General features: G+C 42.5%; 1 protein-coding gene across 1 annotated transcript; it reads right to left on the minus strand.

The window, feature by feature from the left end:
* Nucleotides 1-118: 118 nt before the first annotated feature.
* Nucleotides 119-20794, minus strand: LOC122115886 (acyl-CoA desaturase 1-like). The gene is made up of 6 exons (XM_042689471.1): nt 20760-20794; nt 13749-14023; nt 10867-10997; nt 6873-7078; nt 4309-4541; nt 119-318 (listed from the first exon to the last, which is right to left on the minus strand). The coding sequence occupies exons 1-6, from the start codon at nt 20792-20794 to the stop codon at nt 119-121; spliced, it is 1080 nt and encodes a 359-aa protein (XP_042545405.1).
* Nucleotides 20795-24489: the final 3695 nt, after the last annotated feature.

Below are 24489 nucleotides of genomic sequence, written 5' to 3' on the forward strand. Positions count from 1 at the left end.
GATTTAGGTCATTGCCTTTTGCATTGCTCAGTAGTTTATTAATGAAGCATTAATCAGTAGTTAATAATTAGAGCATCTCATCAGATGGTTTTTGGACAAGGAGCCTGGACCAACCACCTCAGCCACTCTTATAGCTTCCATCTCCAGTTCTCTTAATCCTGGCCAAGATGGAGGCCTTGGGTACTTTCTTCAGGTCATAAGCCAACCCAATGGCAGCCATGCAGTCAATGAAGAATGTGGTGAAGTTGAGGTTCCAGCGGTACTCACTGGTAGAGTAATCATAGGGAAAGGTGTGGTGGTAGTTATGAAAGCCTTCACCTGGAAGAGAAGCAAGGAGAGGAGTTAGGGACTCAGCATTTTGTGATTTGTCATCTTTGAACACTTCTCGCCTAGCAGGTCCTCTGAACCTTGGAGAATCTTGCTGTATTGAGTGAATGGCAAACCCAATGTTTTGTACTCTAAAGTATGCCCTCTGAGGCATCCTTAGGATTGAGCTAAGATATTCTACTCAAATTTCCAGGATTGGGAGTCGTTTTGGGGAGGGAAAACTGGTCTTCAGAGTATCAAGAAAGAAGCAGGCTCTTCTGAGAAAATACAGGAAATACCGTGTGAAATATCAGAGATTCAGTTGTACTAGCCTGAGATCTCACAGGCTGTGTGGATATGTGCATGTGTTTTGATGAGGAAGGCAGGACCGAGGGAGAAGAATGACTGTGCTTCCTACAGTGGAGAGTAAGCAACACACCTTCCCCACTGAGGTCATACTCTCTGCAGGGTAGGGGGTGGAGGAGATTAGGGAACAGCAGGCATAAGTCAGAGAAAAGGAGGTCCAGACTGGGAGTAGAGATTACTCGCACATTGCTGGTTCACAGTGGGCTGTTTGTGCTTCTAATTTTCTTTCTTTCTTTCTTTCTTTCTTTCTTTCTTTCTTTCTTTCTTTCTTTCTTTCTTTCTTTCTTTCTTTCTTTCTTTCTTTCTTTCTTTCTTTCTCTCTTTCTCTCTCTCTTCCTTCCTTCCTTCCTTCCTTCCTTCCTTCCTTCTTTCTTTCTTTCTTTTTTTAGGTCCAGTCGTGGGACCTGAACTCGGCCTGGGCGCTGTCCCTCAGCTCTTCAGCTCAAGGCTAGCACTCTACCACTTGAGCCACAGCGCCACTTCCGTTTTTTTTTTCTTTTTGCTTATGTGGTGCTGAGGAATCAAACACAGGGCCTCATGCATGCAAGGCAAGCGCTCTACCACTGAGCCACCTTCCCAGCTGTGCTTCTAATTTTCTGACCTTTGAGCCTGGGATGAGAGGTGCTGATAAATCAGAACCCTCTGAAAACACTTAGAGATTCCCTTCATCCTCAGAAGTTCTGAAAACTCTTGGGATGAACATTCTGTAAGTAGCATCTTAAAAGATGGTTTTGTCAGGTACTGGTGCCTCAGGCCTGTAATCCTACCTGGGGATCACAGTTCAAAGCCAGTTGGGCAGGAAATTCCTTTAGACTCTTATATCCAATTGTCTACCAGAAAACAGGAAGTAGTTCCATGGCTCTAAGTGGTATAGCACTAGCCTTACAGTGGTATAGCACTAGCAAAAAGAGCTCAGGGACAGCACCCAGGTCCTGAATTCAAGTCCCATGACCGACATAAATGAAAAATAAATAAATAAAATAAGGCTTTTTGAGGATGAAAGTATCTATATATAACCTAGGCATAGTGGTTCATGATTGTAATCCCAGCCCTGGAGAGAAATTGAGTTCCTATCTCATCTAGGTTATATAAGGAGATACTTGTCACTAACTGGGACCTAGAACAGCACAGGGGATACCAGGTCTATGAACTGAGAAAAGAGAAAAAAAAAAGAAAAGGAGGCATCAGGGGACCTAAACTTCCTCCCCAGCCCATCAGTTCCTAGATTCTATTAGCAAGTCTTTTGATTCAGTTCAGTACAGGGCAGGTTACTACAGGCATATGTAGAGACTAGGGTATCAATCTGTTTTTGAAGTTACAATTACTAACATGAGAGAGAGTTTGCATACATATGTTAATTGACTTCCTAATCTAGGAAGTGGAGGAAAACAATAAATGCTCCAACATTACAATAGACTTTCATCTTATCTCCAAGGTCTCAGATTTTTAGAGCCAAAGCAAGTCACACCTATGGTAGGAACTTGGACCTCTGTTTTGCCTTAACTGATCTTTTGTGGATGGAGAGCAGCTGTTTGGCTGTTTGAGATGGCCTTCCAATCTCTTAGCCCTTTCTAGGTCTCATTGCTTGGCTACAGTTTCCTACAGACATGGTCTTAAAATATACATATTAAACAAACAAACAAAAAATAAATGTACATATAAATAAATAACAACAATGAAAGTGCTCCATATAGAGTGAGAATGATCTAAATAGCAAGCTAGTGATGAAGTCCTGCCAAATAAGCCTTCAGCTAGGACACTGAAGGTATATCATTACTCTGTACATGGGTGGTCCATAGTATGAACTAAGAAGCAGGCTGGAAGTTGGGAAATAAGGCCAAGGCTAAGTGTGCTGGCAGAGGACTGCTAACTTTCACACTGGTGTTTACAGCCAGGCTCTGAGTGGGCATTCATCAGGCCTATAGGTGTCAGATTGAAAAGGAGATGGATCATGTGTGGCAACCTGGCAGGAAGAGGCAGGTCAATGCAGGCTTAAGGAAAGAGAGAAGAAAATATGACTGAGAGCGGTGATTCAAGGAACAAAAGAATTAGAACAGCAGGAAACAGAGCTTGGAGAAAGTCAGGGTGGGATAAAATGCAGGAAAGGGCAGGTAGACAGAAGAGAGTAGCAATAGAGACCAAGTAGGAGATTGGCAGTGATTTTAAAAAGCCTTTCATAAGGCAGTTGAAATTAGGGGGCAGTCATTATAGTTGTATATAATGCTGGGCACATCTCAATCCAGATCATGTTTGTATAAAAATGTAAAAACACCTATACTAGTCACCTGTACTGATGCCTGGATGATCAGGAGGCTGAGATCTGAGGACTGTGGTTTAATGACAGCCCAGGCAGTAAAGTCCATGAGACTCTCATCTCCAAAAAACTACTGAGAGAAGGTTGGAAGTGGCACTGTGTTTTAAATGCTAGCCTTGAGCAGAAGCTCAAGGCCAGGGATTAGGCCCTAAGATCAAGCACCAGGACTGGCACACAAAAAAAGAAAGAAAAGAAAATTAAGAACTATCTAGCCTAAGTGATTTATTTCAAATGCAAATCAAAGTTAAAACATGTGTGATGGTAGAAGGAGCTGAGTAAAGCATATGAAATCATAGCAAGGAGATTACCCATTCATTCACAGTAGCATACTTGAAGTATGTAAACTTAGTTCACATTACAGAATCAGTAAATATAAAATACTCATCTTACTGGTCTCCCTATTACCCTGACTATTCTAATTAGTAACATCTGCCCAAAACAAGACTGTAAGATACAGTGCTCTACCACTTTGAGTTACAGTACCACTTCCAGTGTTTGGCTAGTTAATTAGAGATAACAGTCTTGAGCCATGCTTCTAGCCTGGCTCTTTGCAGGTTAGTTGGGAGATGGAGTCTCAGAGATTTTTTTTGGTCCAGGCTGGCTTTGAACTCTAGTCTTTGCCACAAAAACCCTTTATTATTTCCAATTAAAGCAACAAGGAGATCAAACAGAATAAGTAGAACTTACCTGGTCCTTATTAAGAATTGACCAACAAATATTCTGCAAAGACAAAACTTGTTAGATGTGATGAGAATCTTAGCATAGTTATGCCCAATATTTTAGAACCACGTAGTCAGTACTAGAATATACAACACCCAACAAAAAAGGCAAAACTCAAAACCAATTCTTGATAAGGACCAGGTAAGCTCTACTTATTCTATTTGATCTCCTTATTGTTTTAATTGGAAATAATAAAGGTTTTTTGTGGCAAATATTGGAGTTCAAAGCCAGCCAGGACAAAAAAAAAAATCCCTGAGACTCCATCTCCTAACTAACCTGCAAAGAGCTATAGCCCAGACTATAGCCCAGACTATAGCCCAGACTAGAGGTGATTGGAGAAAAGGAAGTTTAGAAAGGTTCAATAGGCATGCCATTTGGAAATGGATTTGGAAACCTGGAACTGGAGGAAGTGTTCTTCCCCTCCCCCCAAACTTGTTGCGTGGCTTACAAGTTTATCTCCATTTTGTACCCACTAGTTTTGTGGTGAATAATTTGAGATACAAAGTGTCTTAAAAACAGACTTACCTGTATTTCCAGCTCCTAACCAAATTCGATAATCAGCACACTACTGAATGTGGTCATGTTGTACACTGCTGACTTACCCAGAGTTCCCAGTGAAACCAGGGCATTTTCACGGGCATCAATGTTCTTGTCGTAAGGGCGATATCCATAGAGGTGAGCAGCGCTGTTCACCAGCCAGGTCATATTGTGTGTTAGAACGGATCGCAGGAAAGTAGCAACACACAAGCTATGTTGAAAAGTTTCACCCCAACAGTACCAGGGCACTAGTGTGGGCAGGATGAAGCACATCAACAGGACACTGGGCTTGTAGTACCTACATGAGAGACCACACAGTGAGAGTATGGACAGAGGATTTTCTCACACACCTGGATTACTCAGTCTTTCATGGCTGAGCCCAGCATTCCCTCCTACACTGTGAATACAGAGGGAAATAATCCAAAGCGAATGGATGGAAAAGCTTTTGAGAAGCCAGAGTTGTCCTCTAACTTTTTTTTGGGTCCGGTCGTAGGGCCTGAACTCTGGGCCTGGGCGCTGTCCCTCAGCTCTTCAGCTCAAGGCTAGCACTCTACCACTTGAGCCACAGCACCACTTTCAGCTTTTTTCTTTTTTGCTTATATGGTGCTGAGGAATCGAACCCAGGGCCTCAGGCATGCAAGGCAAGCGCTCTACCACTGAGCCACCTTCCCAGCCCCTGTCCTCTCACTTTTTAAGTAATGCTTTATGGATATGTTAAGTGTTCTGAGAGCTTCCCATTAGGCATGCAGAGGAAAAGGATAAGAATATCATGTCTTGATTCTAAATGCATTATTGTTTCTTTTTGTGTGTGCTGATCCTATGGCTTGAACTCAGGGTGTGGGCACTGTCCCCGAACTTTTTTTTTTTTAATTTCTTTATTGAGATAGATTACATAAATTTTAAAATATCGTGGGACAGTGATATTTATCTAAATTCACAAACACATTTTAACCTTCATAAGGTGAATTGTCATTATCATGATCTATAAAGCTTATGAACTCTACAAACTTTAACAATACAACTATTTTTTCTAAATGGGGTGATACCTACATTTCTTTCCCTTTGCTTAATGTAAGCGGTTCTCTCTTTCCCTCTCATTGCCTCCCTCCCTCCCATCACTGCCCTTGAATGGCTTAGTTCACTTTTATCAATGTCCAGTGCAGCTGATGAGTCCCTCTGTAGTATGTTTTCCCATTTTCCTCTGATTCTGTGTCCTCCTCCTAGCTTCCCTCAGATGTGCACATATATACCATACATGTGATCAACAACATTGGGTCATTTAGTAATGACACAAAAAGATGAGTGGAGGTCCTTTGTTTCTCAAGTCCTGTTTACTTTGTTGTATCTCCTTGCATTTTGGATTTAACATATCAAGGAGACCATGTGCCATTTGTGTCTTTGATCTTGGCTTACCTCACTCAAAATGATTTTTTCTAGTTCCATCCATTTCCCTGGGAATGCCTTTATTTTGTCCTTTCTAATGTTGATCAAACAGGCAGGGTCACATTACAACCACATCAGCCAAATTAAAATTCTGCTCCCTAAATGGTCTGACTTTGGATGCCTTTTCTCTTGCTCATTAGTGTCATTGGCAGAAAGCATGGTAAATGTCATGCCTTCATTTCCTGCTACCACCCCTTAGTTCTTTGTTCTGCTTTTCCCTTAGGAGGTACACTCAGGTGGTACACTCAGTATCTGTGACCAGAGCAGGTCTCTCCTTCAGGAGACCCTGTTTCCTTCAGTCCCAGGTAGACAAAAGCCATTGACATTGCAAGACAGTCAGTTGCCTGTGTGCCTCAGTCACATCTTTGTTTTGATATCACTGACATTCCTACATCAAGGCCTTTGCCCATCCTGCCACTGCTTCCCTGGCTTGAGTCCTCCCTAAATATATCTTGTGTTTCCACTTCTCATCTCTCTGCCTGAATGATACTTTCACTTGTCCCGAGAGTGGCCTCTTCAAAGCATGCCTGGCTGTGGGAAAATCATTTATGATTCTCTGTTGATGATTGAATGAATCCTAAGTTACTTCAAAGACTCTACCAGAGCTATATCTGTCTACCTTTCAGTTTCTTTCCCTGTCATACCATAAACTTCAAGCAGAAAGACTGTTTCAGGTACCTGATTGATGAGTTAGCAAATGCTTTGCTTTCTGTTTGAACTTTCTATTCATTCATATTCATAATGGTCTCTCTTTGCAGGTCAGCTCAGTCATACTTTGTTCATGCACCTTGACCTCATTTTCCTCACTGACCAAGTTGTTTTACATTGTACCAGTCCCAGTACAGATAATGTTCTGCCTTGTGTAATGGTTATTTTGGGTACTTGCCCTATCCCTCTACTCTACTCTGTGAAAAGCTCAAAAGAAAGATGTCAGACACATTCATTTGTACATTTCCGACAATCCTACTTCAGTGAAATTTATTGTATTTAATTGGTTGCATTAAAATAGCTCAGAGAGAAAGGAACAGAAGAATAAAACATAGATGTGGCTTTTAGACCATAAAAATGGTCAAAATGATAATTTTGAAATTTTGAATATGGAAACTGAGGAAATTACTCAGGTATGTTACATGTCCTAAATTCACGTTTCCAAGGCCACACCCCAGTTCTGTCCTCCCTTCCTCACCTTTTCTGAAACATCAGCAGTTTCTCAGCTTTGAGGTCAGACAGGTCCAGCGAACCACCCTTCTCTTTGACAGCTGGGTGTTTGCGCACAAGCAGCCAACCCACATGACAGAAGAAGAAGCCACGGCGAGAATTGTGAGGATCAGCATGAGTCTCTGTGAACTTGTGGTGCACACGATGATCTCGGGCCCATTCATACACGTAAGTCTGTAGGGACGGAAGAGGAGGAAACCAGGCCTGAAGAGAGATGTCCTCTCGGGAGCATTGGAATGCTCCAATACCCACAAGGGCCCAGAGCTCTCAGCCTCACATCACAGTTCCCAGGACTTTCCTCCAAGGAGGGCATATGGACCAGCCTTTTTCTCAGCATTGGTCCTGACACCAGTGTGGAAAATCAACTTCCAGTTTCAAAACAGGAATAACACTGAAGGTTATGTAGCAGTACCCAAGGAGTTTCATTAGCCAAGAACTGCAATTCTTCACCAGGCTATGATGAAGAGATGGTACTCTTGGGAGTGAAATCCCTGAGCACAGAGTACAAGCCAGATGTTATGGACCCTAAGGTGCTGCTCTCTGGATAAAGCTTCAAGAAGCTTCATCCTGATAGGTGATAAGTACCCAACACAATAACTATGTAGTCATGATCATAAGCACATTTCCATAGGCCCTCTTGTCTTTTTAGAGAGTCTATCCATCCCTCCAAAATATGTCAACATGTCTCTTCCTTCCCTTTGCCTCCTTGAGAGCCTCAAGGAGAAGTTGTGCAGGCAGGTTGATTAGGCATATGTAGGGAGCCTTCAGATTTTGCCAGGACAGTGGAGACTAATTAGGGTTTTTTTTTTCTCTTCTCTAAATTATGCCTCATGTAACAACTATAGCTAGGGAGTTCCCCTTCCCTAATTACCTTAATCTTTCTGTGAAAAGCTTGTTGGCTGAACCAATCTCAGTACTTGATTTAGCTAGCATGGCATCCCTAGTTAACACTATAAGGTTAGTCTACCTCATTTCTCTGACTCATTTTCTTCTCTGTACAATAGGTGTAAAATTGGCATCTATTTTCTACAACCTCTGTGAGGATTTAATGAGTTAATTGATATCATCTTTCTTGTTGTTGTTGGCTGTGGGGCATGAACTCTGGGCCTGGGTGCTTTCCCTCTTCAGCTCAAGGCTTCTACCACTTGAGCCACAGTGCCACTTCCAGTTTTCTGGTGGTTTGTTGGAGATCAGAGTCTCACAGACTTTACTACTCAGCCTGGTTTTGAAGTGTAATCCTCAGATCTCAGCCTCCTGAGTAGCTAGGATTACAGGTGTGAGCCACAGGCACCTGCCTTATATGATCTTTTACCATAGTTGTTGGCATATAGTCATTGCTACACAAGTATTAACTCATGTGTATGCATGATCTGGTCCTGGATTGTGAATTCAGGGCTTGGGTGCTGCCTCTTAGCTTTTTTGCTCAAGGCTGGTGCTCTACCACATGAGCGCATTTCCACTTCTGTATTTTTGGTAGTTAATTGGAGATAAGAATCTCAAAGACTTCCCTCCCCTATGGTATAGCCCCTGTTTTCACTGTATTTTATGTAGGTATAATTTGTGGAGGGGAAGGTGGACCCTTTTATGTCAAAAAACGAACTTTAGCCAGGCGCCGGTGGCTCACACCTGTAATCCTAGCTACTCAGGAGGCTGAGATCTGAGGATCATGGTTTAAAGCCAGGCTGGGCAGGAAAGTCCTTAAGACTCTTATCTCCAATAAACCACTAGAAAACCGGAAGTGGCGCTGTGGCTCAAGCAGTAGAGTGCTCGCCTTGAGCTGAAGAGCACAGGGACAGCGCCCAAGCCCAGAGTTCAAGCCCAACTACCGACCAAAAAAAAAAAACCAACAATGAACTTTACAACTTTGGCACGGGATGGGGGAAGGGGGGAGGGAGGGGAGATGGGAGGGAATGGGAAGGGGAAACAAAGGAGGAGGCAACAATGCTTGATAAGAAATGTACTCATTATCTTGCCCATGTAATTGTAACCCCTCTGTACGGTATGTTCACAATAAAAAAAAATCTCAAAGACTTTAATGTCCAGTCTGGCTTCAAACTATGATTCTCTGATCTCAGCATATTGAATGTCTAGGAGAACCAATATGATCCAACAGTGTCTGGCTGTCCTCACCTTAGATATCAGCAACAACAAACTTCTTGACTATGTGCCACATAACCCAGTATGTTGAGTCCTAGGATACTCATGTTAACGTTTAAGTTTAGTGTCCACTGACTGCCCCAGAAACCAAGGTCAGGGTCTGGCTCTTATATTATGGTCCTCTATTCTGAAGGACCACAGTTATCATACTGTTAGATAAAACAGACTGCCACGCCTACTCCGGTGGAGTCTGCTTAGCATGGGAAATCTGCTTTCAGATCTGAGAATGGGGCTTCAAAGAGGCCTACCTCCTGGAAAGGCTGGCAAGCCCCTGGGAAAGATGTGTTTCTGTTCCTGTTTTTCTTTTCTTCGCTGTATAGGAGTGCCTATTAATCTTTTACTGTTCCTGCTGCTTGTTCTACTTACTCATGCTTAATGTTCCCTTATTCAAGGCTTTCTTAAAAGTGTTGACGACTCCAACAGCCGATGAGTGTCCTGAGAATATGACTAACTCATTAAGTTAAGTGCTACCCTAAAAGCCCCTCTTATGGAGGCTATTAGACAAGTCATAAGTAAATATAAAAGTATTGGGGGTTTCATGACATCACTTCAGCAGAAGGAATTGTTTGTAAGAGATTTACAAGAAGCTGTAGGCACGGCTAGAGCAAAAAGAGTGTATGGCTACTGGAGACTTTCCTTTAATCCTAAAGCATATATAATAGATTCATATAGATATCCTGTAGATAAGAAAGATGTAGAGGGATATTTAGACCAAAAGCTAAATAAGATTCCTAAAAAGGTTGGTAGATAAAAGGTGGAAATGGCTTATCAGAGGAAAATGGTGGGATCCTCCATTATCTAGAGGACCCCAAAGACTTCCCCCAGATCCATATCCTTTAACAGGTGTGTATGATAAGGATGGCAACCGTTGGGTAAACTACTTAGGAGAAAGAACTTCCTATTACTCTCTTTCATTTACTGAGAGGCTTGCTAGATCTAGGCCTCCTTGGTGCTTACTATCAAAGAAGGAACAAGAAAGATCTTATGAGACAGTTAAGGCCTCTATGGAGAAGAGTAAACGATTATGTGAAAGGATTACAGAAAAGACACTATGAGCCTGAATTTGATATATGGCCAGATTTAACTAAGTATACTGAATATCATGATTTTTGGCCACAAATTGGGGACCCTCCAAAGAATGGCAAAGAAGCACAATTGCTTAGAAAAGATTTGAAACGTATAAAGTATAAAACTAAACAAAAGTAACTATGAAGTACTAGAGTTCATGCCTTTCTTTCAGCACCTTGCCCATATGCTCTGGCTAATGGTTAATAGGTGATAAACATCGAAACCAATTGTATTTCTTAAAAATAGAGGTAAAGCCTGGAACAAGTGCCTATCGTCATAACTCGTCATCCAAAAAACAAGATCAGGCGACCAGCTGGTGACCACCCAAGAACGAAGCCTTGCAGCAAGATTGTGTAACCTTTTGCCCTTTCTCATGGAGACTTTTGCTATAAAAGCTTGCTATCCTCTGCAATAAATCGCACTCAGCATCCACTCCTCTTGTGTGTGAGTTGTCTGTTTGCCATCTCCCCACCTATTCCAGTTCCTCCACTAGGTGTCCTCCGTCGTCCCAACAGAGCAGGTCCGCCGCAATAGACCTTGGAAGAAATATGACCATATACCTGCTGAGCCTTTCCTCTCTACTTCCTTCTCAGTGACTCCAGCTGAAGTGACCAGATGAGACTGGAAAAGGCCATGTCTGACCTGCTGGGACTCCTTTCCAGGTGCCAGTCCCCTTCACTCTATCCTGGATCGTTGATAGGATGGAGACACAGAGCTGAGCCCTGCCAGCTGCTCACCTGGAATGCCATGGTGTTGGCAATGATGAGGAAGAGCCTCAGAGGCAGCCGTGCTTTGTAGGTCCGGTGGCTCCACAGGCGATGAGCCCCTGCTGTGATGCCCAGGCCACTGAATACATAGCACAGCAAAACTGCCAGGATAGAACAGTAGAAGAGAAGAAGGGGTGTCACTGACCAAAAGGAAATTATCTGAGTCATTATGTGACTTAGGTAACTATAACCCCTCTGTGCATCACCTTTACAATGAAATTTTAAATAATTAGAGGTAAACAGTAGAATTCTCAGCACCTGATGAGAATACAGCGAGGCAAGGTATGTCAAGCATTCCTGTGATGCCAGAACCACCGTCTTTAGTTCTAGAGAACTCCGTGATTGCCTTCTCTGCTATCCTGAAGGCTTGCAGGCTCAGGAGGTGCCACACATGAGCTCTAGTGGGTAAAGGGTTCCTTGGCATATCCACCCTTCCCTTTACTCAACCACACTAGGAGGACAGGATGAGGCCTTGGTTAAAAATTTGTGACTTACTCTGGGATAACAGATTGAAACAATAAATTGTCTGTGGTTATAGAACTTCATGGAAGGCACCACAAACTTTATAGTTGTCCTGCTGTACTGAAGCAAGAAGAGATTTCTAAACAGCTTTCTCTCCTCTCCCCCTATCTCCTTCATCTTACCCTGTCCTTCATGATGCCCAAGCATACCATAGGATCAGTATTATCCTAACAAAAGTTCTGGCCACAGTTCTTCAGATCTGAGATTGAGACCCCAGATGACATGTGGCCAGGCCATGTAGTGACTGATACCATCTTCCCACATACATTACTACACGTGTAATTAGGGGAAGTATGGTGAATTCAGAGCCCTATAATCATCCAGAAGGAAGGACCTGGATTCAGGAAAAGCAGAAACTCTCAGCTCAGAGCCAAGAAAGCATGTACATTTATTTCATGTTGGATACATATTGGTTCTGAAAGAACATGCGTATCCCAGTAGCAGCAGAATTGGAACCAGAACCCAGGCACTAGGTGCCCCTTCCATTATTTATCATGTACCCAGCTGAAGTCACTTGTATTCATTCTCTGTCATCAAGGAAGGACTGTCAGTGCCTACTCTGATGGTGAAGGAACATCTTGTAGATTTGCCCTGAGAAGTAGACTGCAGAGGTTTAACCTTTCAAACCTTCAATGATGTCAGAAATATTTCTCAGGGGCTGGGAAGGTAGCTCAGTGGTAGAGTGCTTGCCTTGCATGCATGAGGCCCTGGTTTCGATTCCTCAGCACCACATAAACAGAAAAAGCCAGAAGTGGCACTGTGGCCAAGTGGTAGAGGGCTAGCCTTCAGCTGAAGCCTGAGGGACAGCACCCAAGAATAGAGTTCAAGCCCCACCCCACCCCCACAACAACAACGAAGAGAAATACTTCTCAGCCCTGCCTGAAGGCTTCTTCTGAGCAGCTCCAAAAGTACAGGGACATCTCAAAATCTGAAAATTTTCAGTTTCATTTTGGATAAAGCAAGAAAATCACCTAAAGTCTACATGTGGGAGGAGAAAATGCCCAAGCTATGACCTCTACCCATCTTTTTATTTTTTAACCATAGAAGAAATTTGATACCACATTTCACCACAGACATTATGTAAGCCTAGTCACTCATTAAAAGGCCCCAGATCTAGAGTAAGCTAGCATTTTAGCTTTGTGTACCAATTTCTGTCCAAATCACAGCAAATTCACAAAAGCAAGACACAGAAAAGGGGAGCCAGCATCAGCTTAATATTAGGATGGCTTTATGATCCCTGTGCATTTTGCAGGTTGCTAAACACAGACTGGTCAAACTAGGAATTGAGAGGCCTACAAGGAGTGTCCTGGATGGAAGGGTATTGCAGCTGATGAACCGGAGCAGAAGGGTTGGAGAATGAAATCCATTCTTCCTCTGTATTCATGATGCTGTAGCTCAAGCTCTTTGAATACACATGGAAAAGAATACATCTATCCCTCTAGAATTCTTCCCCATTACACAAACTTATTCTGGTCTATAGGTGAAGTTTACTTCCATGGTAGTGGTAAGCCTTATGCCCACCTTTGGTCCTCAGCTTCTTCCAGACCTGAGCCCCTTCCTGCCCTGGAGTTCCCACCATACAGCTGGCCCCTCCCTCTTTCCACCCATACCCACCTGAACTCCAATCTACCTCACTTCCTACCCTAGACCCTGCTGCTACCTAGATAGCAGAGGCTGCCATGTGCTCTCTCTCTGGGGCAAGTATGGCTCCTCTAATAAACCTTGTAATAATCTTTCTCCTGTGCCTGCCTGCCTCTGCATGGTCCCCTGGGATGGATGTGACAGATCCTTTCAGTAGTGATTAAACCAGGTACCTGAAGAAACATAGTTTAAACTTGTGCTGTTACCCTCTACTTGAAACTCAAAAATGTTTTCCTGAAGATTGGAGATATCAGTTGTATTTCACCAGGGCATTGGAAAGATTTACCAAGACACACCCCAGGGATCAGATCCTACTACCTGGAATACCTAAAAGGCTCAGGTGACAGTGATTCCTCCTCAATACCCTCCAAGAGAGCTGTATAAGAGTCCCCTCATATTGGACTGCTCCTCCTCCTGTTTTTTTTTTTTTGAAAGAAGACACTAGGTTCCATTCCAAGACTAGTCAGATTCCCTGGAAACAAAGAGAAATAGCTGAAAACCCAGATCGAGAGGGGATGATGTCCTCTGTGGATCCCAATTGCATCAAGCTCTATTCCAGCTCAGTCAGCCTCCCAGGAACCAGAGAAATAGCTGGGAAACCCTAGTGGGGTCACTGCCCTATGTGGGACTGCACTTCATGAAAGATTAGGGAAAAACTTGGGCACTGGCTCAGGATGGGAGCTGCTTACCCCAGAGCCAGGTGTAGGCCTTGCAGCCAGGAACCAGGGTGATCCCATAGAGAGCTCCCAGGTGCAGCAGAGCCATGATGATGATGTTTCTCCACACATACTCATGCTTCGGTGGGGGGCCCACCTCATCCTGGTAGGAGGGGTCATAGATGTCCTCTTTCATTTCGGGGCGGATGTCTTCTACAAAGTGGAGGGCCATCTCCTTCAGCTTCTCTCTTTTATTCTGCAGGTCCATAGAAAGAGGTGCCGTGATGGTGGCTGTAGAGGAATCAGAGCTCTACAAGGAGAGAGAATAATGTGTAAGGAGAGAGCAGATGCCTGGTAGGTGACTGGGAGCACTGGGCTCTGTGCTGCACTGTGGTTAGGGTACATTAGAGGCACAGACCTTGCCCTAGTGCTTTAGGTGACAAAATTAAAAGAAGGAATTCTCTCAAAATTGTGCAGGTAGATGGTGGTAAAACCTCAAGGTGAAGGGGTAGAACTCAAGTGACTGCATTTTCTTTAAACCTTGTGAAACAAAAGTTGGTACTCAAACTGCAATTCACATTTTCACCAATGGATGGCACTACATGAAATACTTTGAAGCTCTTAACTGTCTCCCTTGCCCACAAGTCACCCTGAGCCAGGCAACTTAGAATCTAGGGATCCCTGTCAAAGAAGAAAGAAACACACACACACACACACACACACACAAACACACACACATACACACACACACACACAGAGGATATGGAAAGCCATTGTTTTAGGCTAAATTGTTGCACTAAGCCTTGAGACCATACAAGCCAGAAAGCATTCACTCCTTCAAAATGTCTGATTCTAAATGTCTAAATGTCTAATTCTCCAAATACAAAGTTTTGCACAAAACTGGGAGTTCCAGTGTATTCCCCTCAGCCTAATAAGAAGTTCCCTGCCTTACAAAACATCATCCTACAGCATTTTGATGTAAGATCACCATATTTAAAATAATAAACCAATTTAATTTCCCTTTTCAGTAGTATTCTTAAATCACTACAGCTTGGTAAACAATATAAATTAGTATAAGACATATCAGAAGCCAGCATTTTTTTCCTTAATGAGTTTTTTTAAAAGATGTAGCAAACTCTAACCTATCGCATTTTTTAAATACAAAAGAATTTATTAAAGTTTCATTACACATAAAAGTTCCAGTCTATGGACTTACAATATCATCATAGCAAAGAACAAAACAGAATGATTAAGGATCAGCTACTTCAATATTCAAACATTAAACACTGGCAAGTTAAGGAAATACTGTCAACCCTAAAATGGCAACAGGCATATGCTTTGATTTTTATCTATAAATCTTACTGGTTAAAAACAACAACAAAAAGAAATGTACTCATTATCTTGCCCATGTAATTGTACCCCCTCTGTACAGTATTTTCACAATTTAAAAAAAAAAGAAGAAAAGAAGAAAACAACAACAGCAACAAAAAGAACAAACCTTAAGTAATACATGGCCTTGCATAACTCCTGAGTGGCTAATACCCTCCTTAAAAATCAGAAATTAAGATCTTTTTTACTTTTTCTTTTCTTTTCTTCTTTTTTTTTTTTTTTGTCAGTCATGGGGCTTGAACTTAGGGCCTGAATGCTTGTCCCTGAGCTCTTTTTGCTCACGGCTAGCACTTTACTACTTTGATCCAGAGTGCCGCTTCTGAATTTTGAGTGGTTAGTTGGAGATAAAAGTCTCACAGACATTGCTGCCCTATTTGGCTTTGAACTGTGATCCTCAGATCTCAGCCTCCTGAGAAGCTAGGATTATAGGTGTGAGCCACCAGTGCCCAGCTTAGTATATATGTCTTAGTGGGTCACAGCCATTACATCCTTTAAAAAGTTGACATAAGGAAGTGGCACTATGGCTCAAGCGGTAGAGTGCTTGCCTTGAGCTGAAGAGTACAGGGACAGCACTCAGGCCCAGAGTTCAAGCTCCATGACTGACCAAAAAAAAAAAAGTTGACATAATTGGGCTATTCTGCTTCTGATCATAAATTGACTGAATGTTATAATCTTAAGTGATAAAATCTCTTCTTAACAACACCTTAAGAACTAGTTCCCTGAGTACAACTCTAGTTATCCACTTTCAATGAATGATGTGTGGGACCAGAGCATTCCATCTTGTGAGGGAAGATGGATAAATACCAAAAGGAATTTATTAAAGTTTCACTACACATAAAAGTTCCTGTCTATGGACTTTACAATATCATCACAGCGAAGAACAAAACAGAATGATTAAGGATCAGCTACCTCAATAGCTGATCACAACCACAACCACCCCATTTGGGGCTTACAAAAGCAACTCAACATAGTTCATGTACACTGAACCAAAACTCTACTGTGTCCCAATTCCACTTAGAGAACTACATTTCAAAAGCTTCTTTTAAAAGTTCAGGAATATAAGATTAATTGATGGTACTTCTGCATCAGCATAGTGAACAAACACCAGGCAGGAAAGTATAATTGTTTACCAAAACAGATGTGATAAAGTAAGTTGAGAATATCATACCATAAACTCCTAGAATCATTTTTTTCTGTCCAAGAACTGACTGGATGGACAAAACTAAAACACTTCCAAACCCCAAACACAACCTTTTGTTTGGTGAGTAGTGTATAGTAAGCAAGGGCTCTACCTCAACGGTCTTTTTGAGATAAGTTCTAGGCTGCCCAGGCTGACAAATTCCTGGAAGCCCAAGGATTTCCTGCTTCAGGCGCTCCAGTTGCTCCCAAATACAATCTTCATTGACATTAACTATAAAACATGACAGGTATTAAAAATAGTCACTGTTTGCTAATGCCTACAATGTCCAAAAGCAGTAACTTACTTCACTTGGAATGAATGTTGATAAACACTTTAGCACTCTTAATTACCTAAAATGTGTAGGGTGGGAAACAGATGTTTAGGTAGTTCTGCATCACTTAGTTGCTCCCTGATTAAAAGAATTTTTAACATCACTATTCACCTATTTAAAAACCATCGTTACTTCAAAATACAGATGTGCCTATGCACCTAAGATTATGCCATTTCTTTTCATCAAAATGTTACACATACATGAAGTGCAAAGACAACCATTGAAGAATAGTGAAAGACAAACTTTATTAAGAATGGTTGTTATAGTAGCATTGTCAAACTTTTATGCCAGAAAAAATGGGATGTTTTATTGAGTTAAATACTAGATGTCTTACTATAGTTTTCTGGTAATGACAATGTGAATTAACTTTCAGATCCTGTCTTATTTCTACTTGGCACATAATTTGTATCCCACACAGGCATGGCTGGAATAGTGGAGCTCCTGAAGTGCTAAGACACTTCCCTAGCAAGGACCTGAGAACAAACCCAGTTATTGACCTACCCTACCCTAACCTTTTTGCACCCCCACCTCAAAAAGTTATAGTTATTGTCCCAACAGAAACACAGAATATTTAATGTATTTCTATGTACTTGTATTTGTTGCAAGTCTACTAAAGTTTAGTTTGCTCCTTTGGCTACTCTGGGTTCCATTTAACAGTGGTTAGACTCTGCTCTACCCAAATAAACTCACCTCACAATTCAGATTCATGTTTTCAATGAGAAACTACTTCCCCCATAAATTCCTTTAAAAAATAAAAAGTATGACAGATTATGTGTTGTAAATCATGTAAATAGTTAGATAAATGACTTCAGAAAAACATAGTGAAGTGATTTCATTTGGGAAATGCTGAGGGATACAGAATAGGCTGGTGGTCACACTGAGATGCCCTGTTCTTCTCAGTAAGCCTCAAGGGTTGTAAGTTCCTTTCTGTTGAACTCTGCTCATTATTGCACTTACCACATGATAGGTTAGTTTTGCTTTTTGCTTGGAGTCCAAAGTTAGTGTGACATGAAAATGCATATGATATAGCTCAGAGGCAGAGCATTTGCCTAGCAGGCCCTGGCTTGAATCCACAGCATCTTGTACACGCATGTGTGCTCACACATACATGAGTGCACAGACAGCCGGTGAACTCCAGGCTTCATGCTACGCGTTAGTTTGTGGGATAAGAGATCATGTGACCTTTTAGGTGTTCAAGTGGCTGACAAGTCTTCATCAAGAGCAGAAATTGTGGCAGACACAGGACTGGGTCCTGTAGGAAGACCTCAGGTATCTGACTAGGACAAGCAGAACTAGCCTCAGTGGCAATTACACTACTCTACTTCCTCATCCACAGGAAATGTGCTCCAAGACCCCAGAAGATGCCTGAAGCTAGAACTAGTATCAAACTCTATATACAAAAGTGTGCCACTGTAATAGTCAATCTGATAACCAAGATAATTACCACATGACATACAGATGGGTAACATATATAGCATGAATATTCTGAACAAAAGGAAGATTCTTCTAAACAGGATGAAGTAGTGAAAGCAGGTACCATTTACCTAGAGACTAACTTCCTTTTTTTCTCTTTAGCTCTATTTTGCATGTTTACTTTCCCTCTTGAGTCACTCTCTTCCAGTTATCTTGGATCTAGGAACCACAGATTGCAGGATCAACATCTGCATGGCAAGGAACCAAAACTACCCCAAGCAGCAGCAAGCCTCAGGACAGATCACCTCAGAGTGAAATCACCCTGAATGAGAACAATTACCTATGGTGGTGAGGCTCCACACCAGAACCGGGATAATCAGCTTATGGCATGCATCAAGATTGCTCTTCTCAGGTGATGACAGTGACACTAGCTTCTCCAGAACCCCTTGCAAAATCAAAATTAGGCGATGACACATCCCACCATTGATCTAATTATGATTATCCTCTCTGTTAGCTGTGTACAACACAAACATCACCTTTGTCTTCCTCTCCTATAAAATCTCCGAAGTCTTGTCAGTATATTTTGTACCACTGAAGCCCTTTATCTGTTCTTCCCAATGTTGCTACATTGATTAAAAATCCTTTCTTCGCCCTTGCCTTCCTCTGCCCTTTTCTAGGACTGGACTCTGATTGGTGGTCTGGGTAGGCGTCATGGTATACTCTGTTGGAACCCCGGAAACCTGGGTTTTTGCCCTAAACTTATGCAATAATAGTGAGGCAAAAGCACCTTGATCAATCAACTGTATGGTAACAAAAAGCTTCTGAAACAGAAGAGCTGCCTTTCAACAGGACATCATGTGACCACTCAAACAGAAAATCAAGAACTTGCCCAAACTAATTTTAACCAACATAAAATAAGTATGATCACTATCTGTTCCTATTGTTAGTATTATAATAATATTTATTATTGTCATTATTATAATTTCCATCTCATATCTGAGGCAATAACACATCTGAAAACTCTGTATAATGACAACAAGCAAACTCTATGGAACAGAAAATGGGAATAGACTGTATTTTGGAGACTATGCACTCCCATTCTGGGAATTCTCTACCTCTCCTCAGCCCACTTTATTCCTCGCCCCCTATTAAGCCTGACAGTAGCATGTGCTATCCAAGTGGGCAACTTAGATTGAGAACAACTACATTTACCTCTTTTTGTTTGTTGTTGTTAGTGCTAGGCCTTGAACTCAGGGCCTGGGTGCTATCCCAAAGCTTTTTTGTTCAAGGTAGGTGTTCTATCCATAGAGCCACAGCTCCACTTCCTGCTTTTTGGTAGTTTGTTGGAGATAAGCGTCTCATAGTGAGAGCGAGAAAGAGCTAATTAAAATATGCTATGGCTCTATAGCATCTACAGTCACATATCTACAGTCAAAAGTATAAGTTTGAGAAAAGGTTCAAAAACCATTTTGTAAAAGCTGAATATACACATGTGTAAGACTGAAGATACATTCCTATCTCTCACTTTTTTGTTTGGTTTGTTTTCTCTGTCATTCATGTGGCTTGAACTCAGGGCCTGGGCTCTGTGCCTGAGCTTTTTCACTCAAAACTAACGCTCTACCACTTTAAGCCATAACACCACTTCTGGTTTTCTCGTGATTAATTGGAGATCAGAGACATACAGACTTTTCCTGGCCAGGTTGACTTTGAGCTGTGATCCTCCAATCTCAGTCTTCTGAGTAGACAGGATTATAGGTGTGGTCTACCAGTGGCTGTCCTGTGTTGATTTTTATAGAAAGTGAGAAATAGCCCGGTGCTGGTTCATTAGAAGTAAACATAAGGACATACTTCAAGATATTGGTCTAGGCAAAGATTCCTGAATTGTATTCTAAACTCAGAAACAAAAGCAAGAATTGACAAATGCGTTTGCTGCAAGTTAAAAAGCTTCTATCCATGAGGGAATGGGTGACAAAGTAGATGAGACATGTATTTATTGCCTTACTTATGTAACTGTAATTCCTGTGTCCATCACCTTGACAATAAAAAAATGAATTCTAATAACCAAGCAAAAAAGAAATGTACTCATAACTCGGCTTATGTAACTGTAACCCTTCTGTACATCATCTTTACAATAAAAATAATAAATGAATAAATTAAATAAAATAAAGATTCTATAAAGCAGAAGAAAGAGTTACCAAAGGAATGATACATCCTACAGAATGAGAAATATTTTCCATTCATTAATCCCTCAGAGAATTAAGAGTATATATAAGAAGCCAAAAACCTTAACAACAAAAGAATAATCAAAAAAATCAGTCACATGATCTAAATGGACATTTTTTCAAAAGTACTAATGACCAATAAATATATGAAAAAGTTCTCAATATATTTAGCTTTAGGGTGATACAAATCAAAACTACATTGAGATTCCATTTCATCCCAAGACCAGCTTGCAAAAAAGAAAGAAAGAAAGAAAGAAAAGACAGATTATATGCATACATGGACTTGTTAAAATGAAGCATCCTCTACTCCCACTTTTTGTCAATAATAACTAAATATGCACACAGGCATTCCCAAATTAGAGTTTCAATTCCCAAATCCTGAAAATCAGTAAAACACTAAAGAGATGAACGAGTCTTCCAAGACATTCTCAACTCTCTTACCCAACAACTACTTTGCTACAAGCCCACACTGAGCTGTAAACATAGATGCAGAGCCACTTCTTGGAAGCTTACTTACCTTCTCTTGCAGCAAGGGCACTGGCATTTTGGTTTCAGATACCGGGAAGACTTTCCCAGGACTGAGGCTGCAGACTGGAGCGTGGTACTGCCAGGACAGAAGATGGCTTCTCCAGAGCCTGCTGGAGTGCCACAACTAGGTGCTGTACTCAGAGCCCTTCACTCTGCAATATAGGCCAGATCTTTATGTTTGTATCTCTCTAAGCTGAGGAGTGACCAACATCCTACATAGCCCACACACCTTTTATCCACTGCCAACAAGGACAAGGTGAGAACAGCTGGCTGTCAAATCATCTCTCACCAGCGATGAGAGTGGTAGAGGGGAGATAAAAGAAGGTGGAGGCAGGCAGGAATTAAGCCGGGGCCTAAGGAGGTTACAAACACCTGCCCTACCTCTGTTCTTGCCCTGAGAAAATTCTGTCACCTCTGGCACATAGTTGGCCAAAGAGTAGTTTCACCTCTACCCAACATTGCCTCTCACTCAGTGCGATCTGTTCTCTCTAATACCACCTGTATGTTCTTTCTCCCGTACTTTTCTTCTAGGCTTCATTCCCACAGGCTGCTTGCTCTCTCCCTGGCACTCTTTGGCCTCAGAGGACACTAGCGAGCGAGATTCCTTTCTGGACAAGAGAGAAGACCTAGTGCCCCAGTGAAGGCTAGGCCCAAGCCTAGAGATTCCCCGGGAACATGGTGAAGGTTGGGCAGTGGGACGGTTACACAGGAAGAATGGGAAAGCCATGGTCCACCCACCATGGTGCCTCGGTTCCATGGTGTTCCTCCCTGAGAGACAGCGCTGGCCATCTTCACTGTGTGGCCCTTGTTGGAGAAGAGGCCAATGCAGTTGCCAGGCCAGTTCTCTAGGTTTCCCACATGTATCTGTCCATACTATGCACAGAATGAGCCTGACCTCCCTTTCACTCCAACCCTTCCCTCCTGTGTATCCTGTATCCAACACAGAGAGAAAGAAAAAGGGAAAGACAGAGACACACAGAGAGAAAGAGAGACATGCAGAGTGAGAAAGAACTCAGGTCTGTGTATAGGCACAGGTATGTGGCTAGAGGAGAAACTTCAACTATGGCTATCTTGAGGATATGGTAGCAGCCCTGAAGATCAGAGAGTGAGTGTGACCGTGACACCTCATGTCACAGGGCAGAGTGTGACAGGCAGGGTGTATGATAAGTGCTGATAGCCTGGGAAACTGAGCCATGGAATCAGTCTTAGGGATCAAACACAGCTGGAACATTCTGTGGTGGCTTGACTCTGGAGGATGGCTCTATCTAGATTATAGTCTCTCTCTCTCTTTCTCTCTCTGCCTCTCTGTCCTCCCTTACCACCCACCCACAAGTGGAGTCCTCCAGGTAACCATCTCCAGAGTGGGAATCACCCCCATACCTGAGTTTACACAGACATGGAAGAGAATAGGCTGACACCAGACCTGAGCCTCCAATGATAAATTGATGATCAGAAAGGAATTCCTTGCTCTGACGCTGCTTCCAGGCCAATGTGGGAGATAGGAGGGATGTGTCCAATCTCTGCCTTTGTGGTAGAGCTAGTCCTATTGGCTAAGAATACCCAGAGGGGCTGCTAGCTGCCTCACAGAGTCCTGAACCAGTGCCTTGGTCTCTCCCTCAAGTACAAGAAATACATCTAACCCATTCCTGCTTCCTCTGGTCATTCTTTCTTCTTTCTCTTCTTAGCTGCTTCCCCTCAACCTACCTTGCTGTGATCTATAGCCTTCCCCCATCATACAGTTACCCCGTGTGCACTGATATCATTCTTGCTTTGCACTGAACATGACTTGTACTGACTACAACTTGGTTGCAAGATCTAGTGACAGCTGGCCATGGCCTAAGAGTGTTTCCCAAACAGGAGTCTGTTTCTCCCATACAGTCCCTCTGTGCCAGTGTGCCCCCCAGGGACTGACTGTTGTTAAGCCTCCTCTGTGCCCACTGGAAGGCCAATACTCCCTCATATTAGGGGAATGGAGAATGTTCTGCTGTCACCCTGGGGAATTCACAGGTTTCTAAGAGAAATGGGACAAAGCACAATAGCAAATTATGCTAGCCAGTATCTGCTGGGCACAAAGTATAGACATACTACATTATATGAAGTAGGAGTTTAGGGAAGGGAGAGGAGCTCTCAATAGAGGAGGCCTTAGGATTGGTCAGAACAAGACTCTTGAATGACCAATCCTAGGGGGTTAGGGTGGCAGGGCCAGTCAGGAGCCTTCCCAGGTACCCAGAGGATAACAGTAACAGAATAAAGCTGGTGACCAGACTGAGAGTGCCCAGCTCTCCAAACTAGTTTGTGGGCTTTTCTTTCGGGAAAGAGCTGTGGCTCCCTGTGGATGGAGGTGCAGTCAGGGTCATGCTGCCACCCCTTGACTGTTGCAGGGAGGGAAGCAGTAGAGACTGTTCCATCAGAGCCCTGGTGTTAACACTAGATTCTACTACAAGTTCTCTCTGTCTGTCTGTCTGTCTGTCTGTCTCTCTCTCTTTCTCTCTCTCTCTTTCTGATTCCCCTGTTTCTTCATTTTATAATCCAAGCCTAGCCTCATCATCAAATCTTGGAGTTTATATTAAAAAGCTAGTGACTATTTGGTGGACTCCAGTGGAGGTGAATTGGGATGCCATATTGACCAGAGAAGAGCCAGGAGAAAGGACATGAACACGAAGACGTGTGGCATGGTGCAAAGGCACCTGAGCTGGTCCAGGCCCAATTAGGGCCAGGTCAGGGGGCAGGATCATAGGAAACTGCCAGTCCCAGGCACTGTACTGACAGGTCTCATAACCTATCAGCAAAGTGCCCACTCTTGTCTCCAGGGATTCAGGCACACCCATCACCTGAGAGATGGGGGCTTCACCTTCTTCCACCATGAAGACAAGATACCAAACCCTACCATCCACCATGTGGCTAAGATTGCACAGGTCCCATTTATGGGTTATTACATTTCACAGTACAATTTAAGTACAACAGTTTACCCAGCATTGGCACCTGCCAAGCATAGGCTTGTACTGTGTAGGAGGCACTAGAGGTATGAATAAGTGCCATCATTACAAAGACATTGCACTAATTTCCTGCCCATTGTCCTTTAAGTGTCTCTCAACTTCTTGAGAAAGTTTCATCTGTTGCCAGGTAGGAATGGTCACTGTTCTGGTTCTGGCTGTTCTCCGGGTGCCTTGAGTTATCCTCATTCTCTTGATGGATTCCTCCAGAGGTTCCTAGGTGTTGGGTGATCTTCTCTTCCTTTTTGCCAGCTTGCAAACTGACAGCCAGATGTCTGAAGAACCTGTGGACACACAAGCACAAGCACAGCTCCATACTTTTACAGTTCTGGGTTTCCAGTTATTATCTGTGTTATTTTTCCACCATATAGACTGACATGAAGATTGTAATTTTTTCAGATCCTTTGAACGTTTATCTGCTGCTGAAGTATTGGATGGAAAATTCAAATTTTTTAAATTAAGAATATATAATGCCATTGCTAACAGTTCTTTGGGGGTCCAGTAACCTACATCTATCTCCCCTTTTTGTTTATTTAATTGGGACTGGAGTGTAAGGTTACTGAGTTTAATAAGCCACTTATTGAGGTCAGTTTACAATTTAGTAGTAATATAGGCAGGAACATTGTCTGTTTTAATAGTAAAGGGGACACCCATAGCAGCGAAGCAGGAAAGAAGATGGGTGTCTATATGATTAGAGGTTTCTCCAGATAAAGGCATA

Source organism: Dipodomys spectabilis, unplaced genomic scaffold (assembly GCF_019054845.1).
Source record: "Dipodomys spectabilis isolate Male_0828 unplaced genomic scaffold, ASM1905484v1 ptg000125l, whole genome shotgun sequence".
NCBI classification, from domain to species: Eukaryota; Metazoa; Chordata; class Mammalia; order Rodentia; family Heteromyidae; genus Dipodomys; species Dipodomys spectabilis.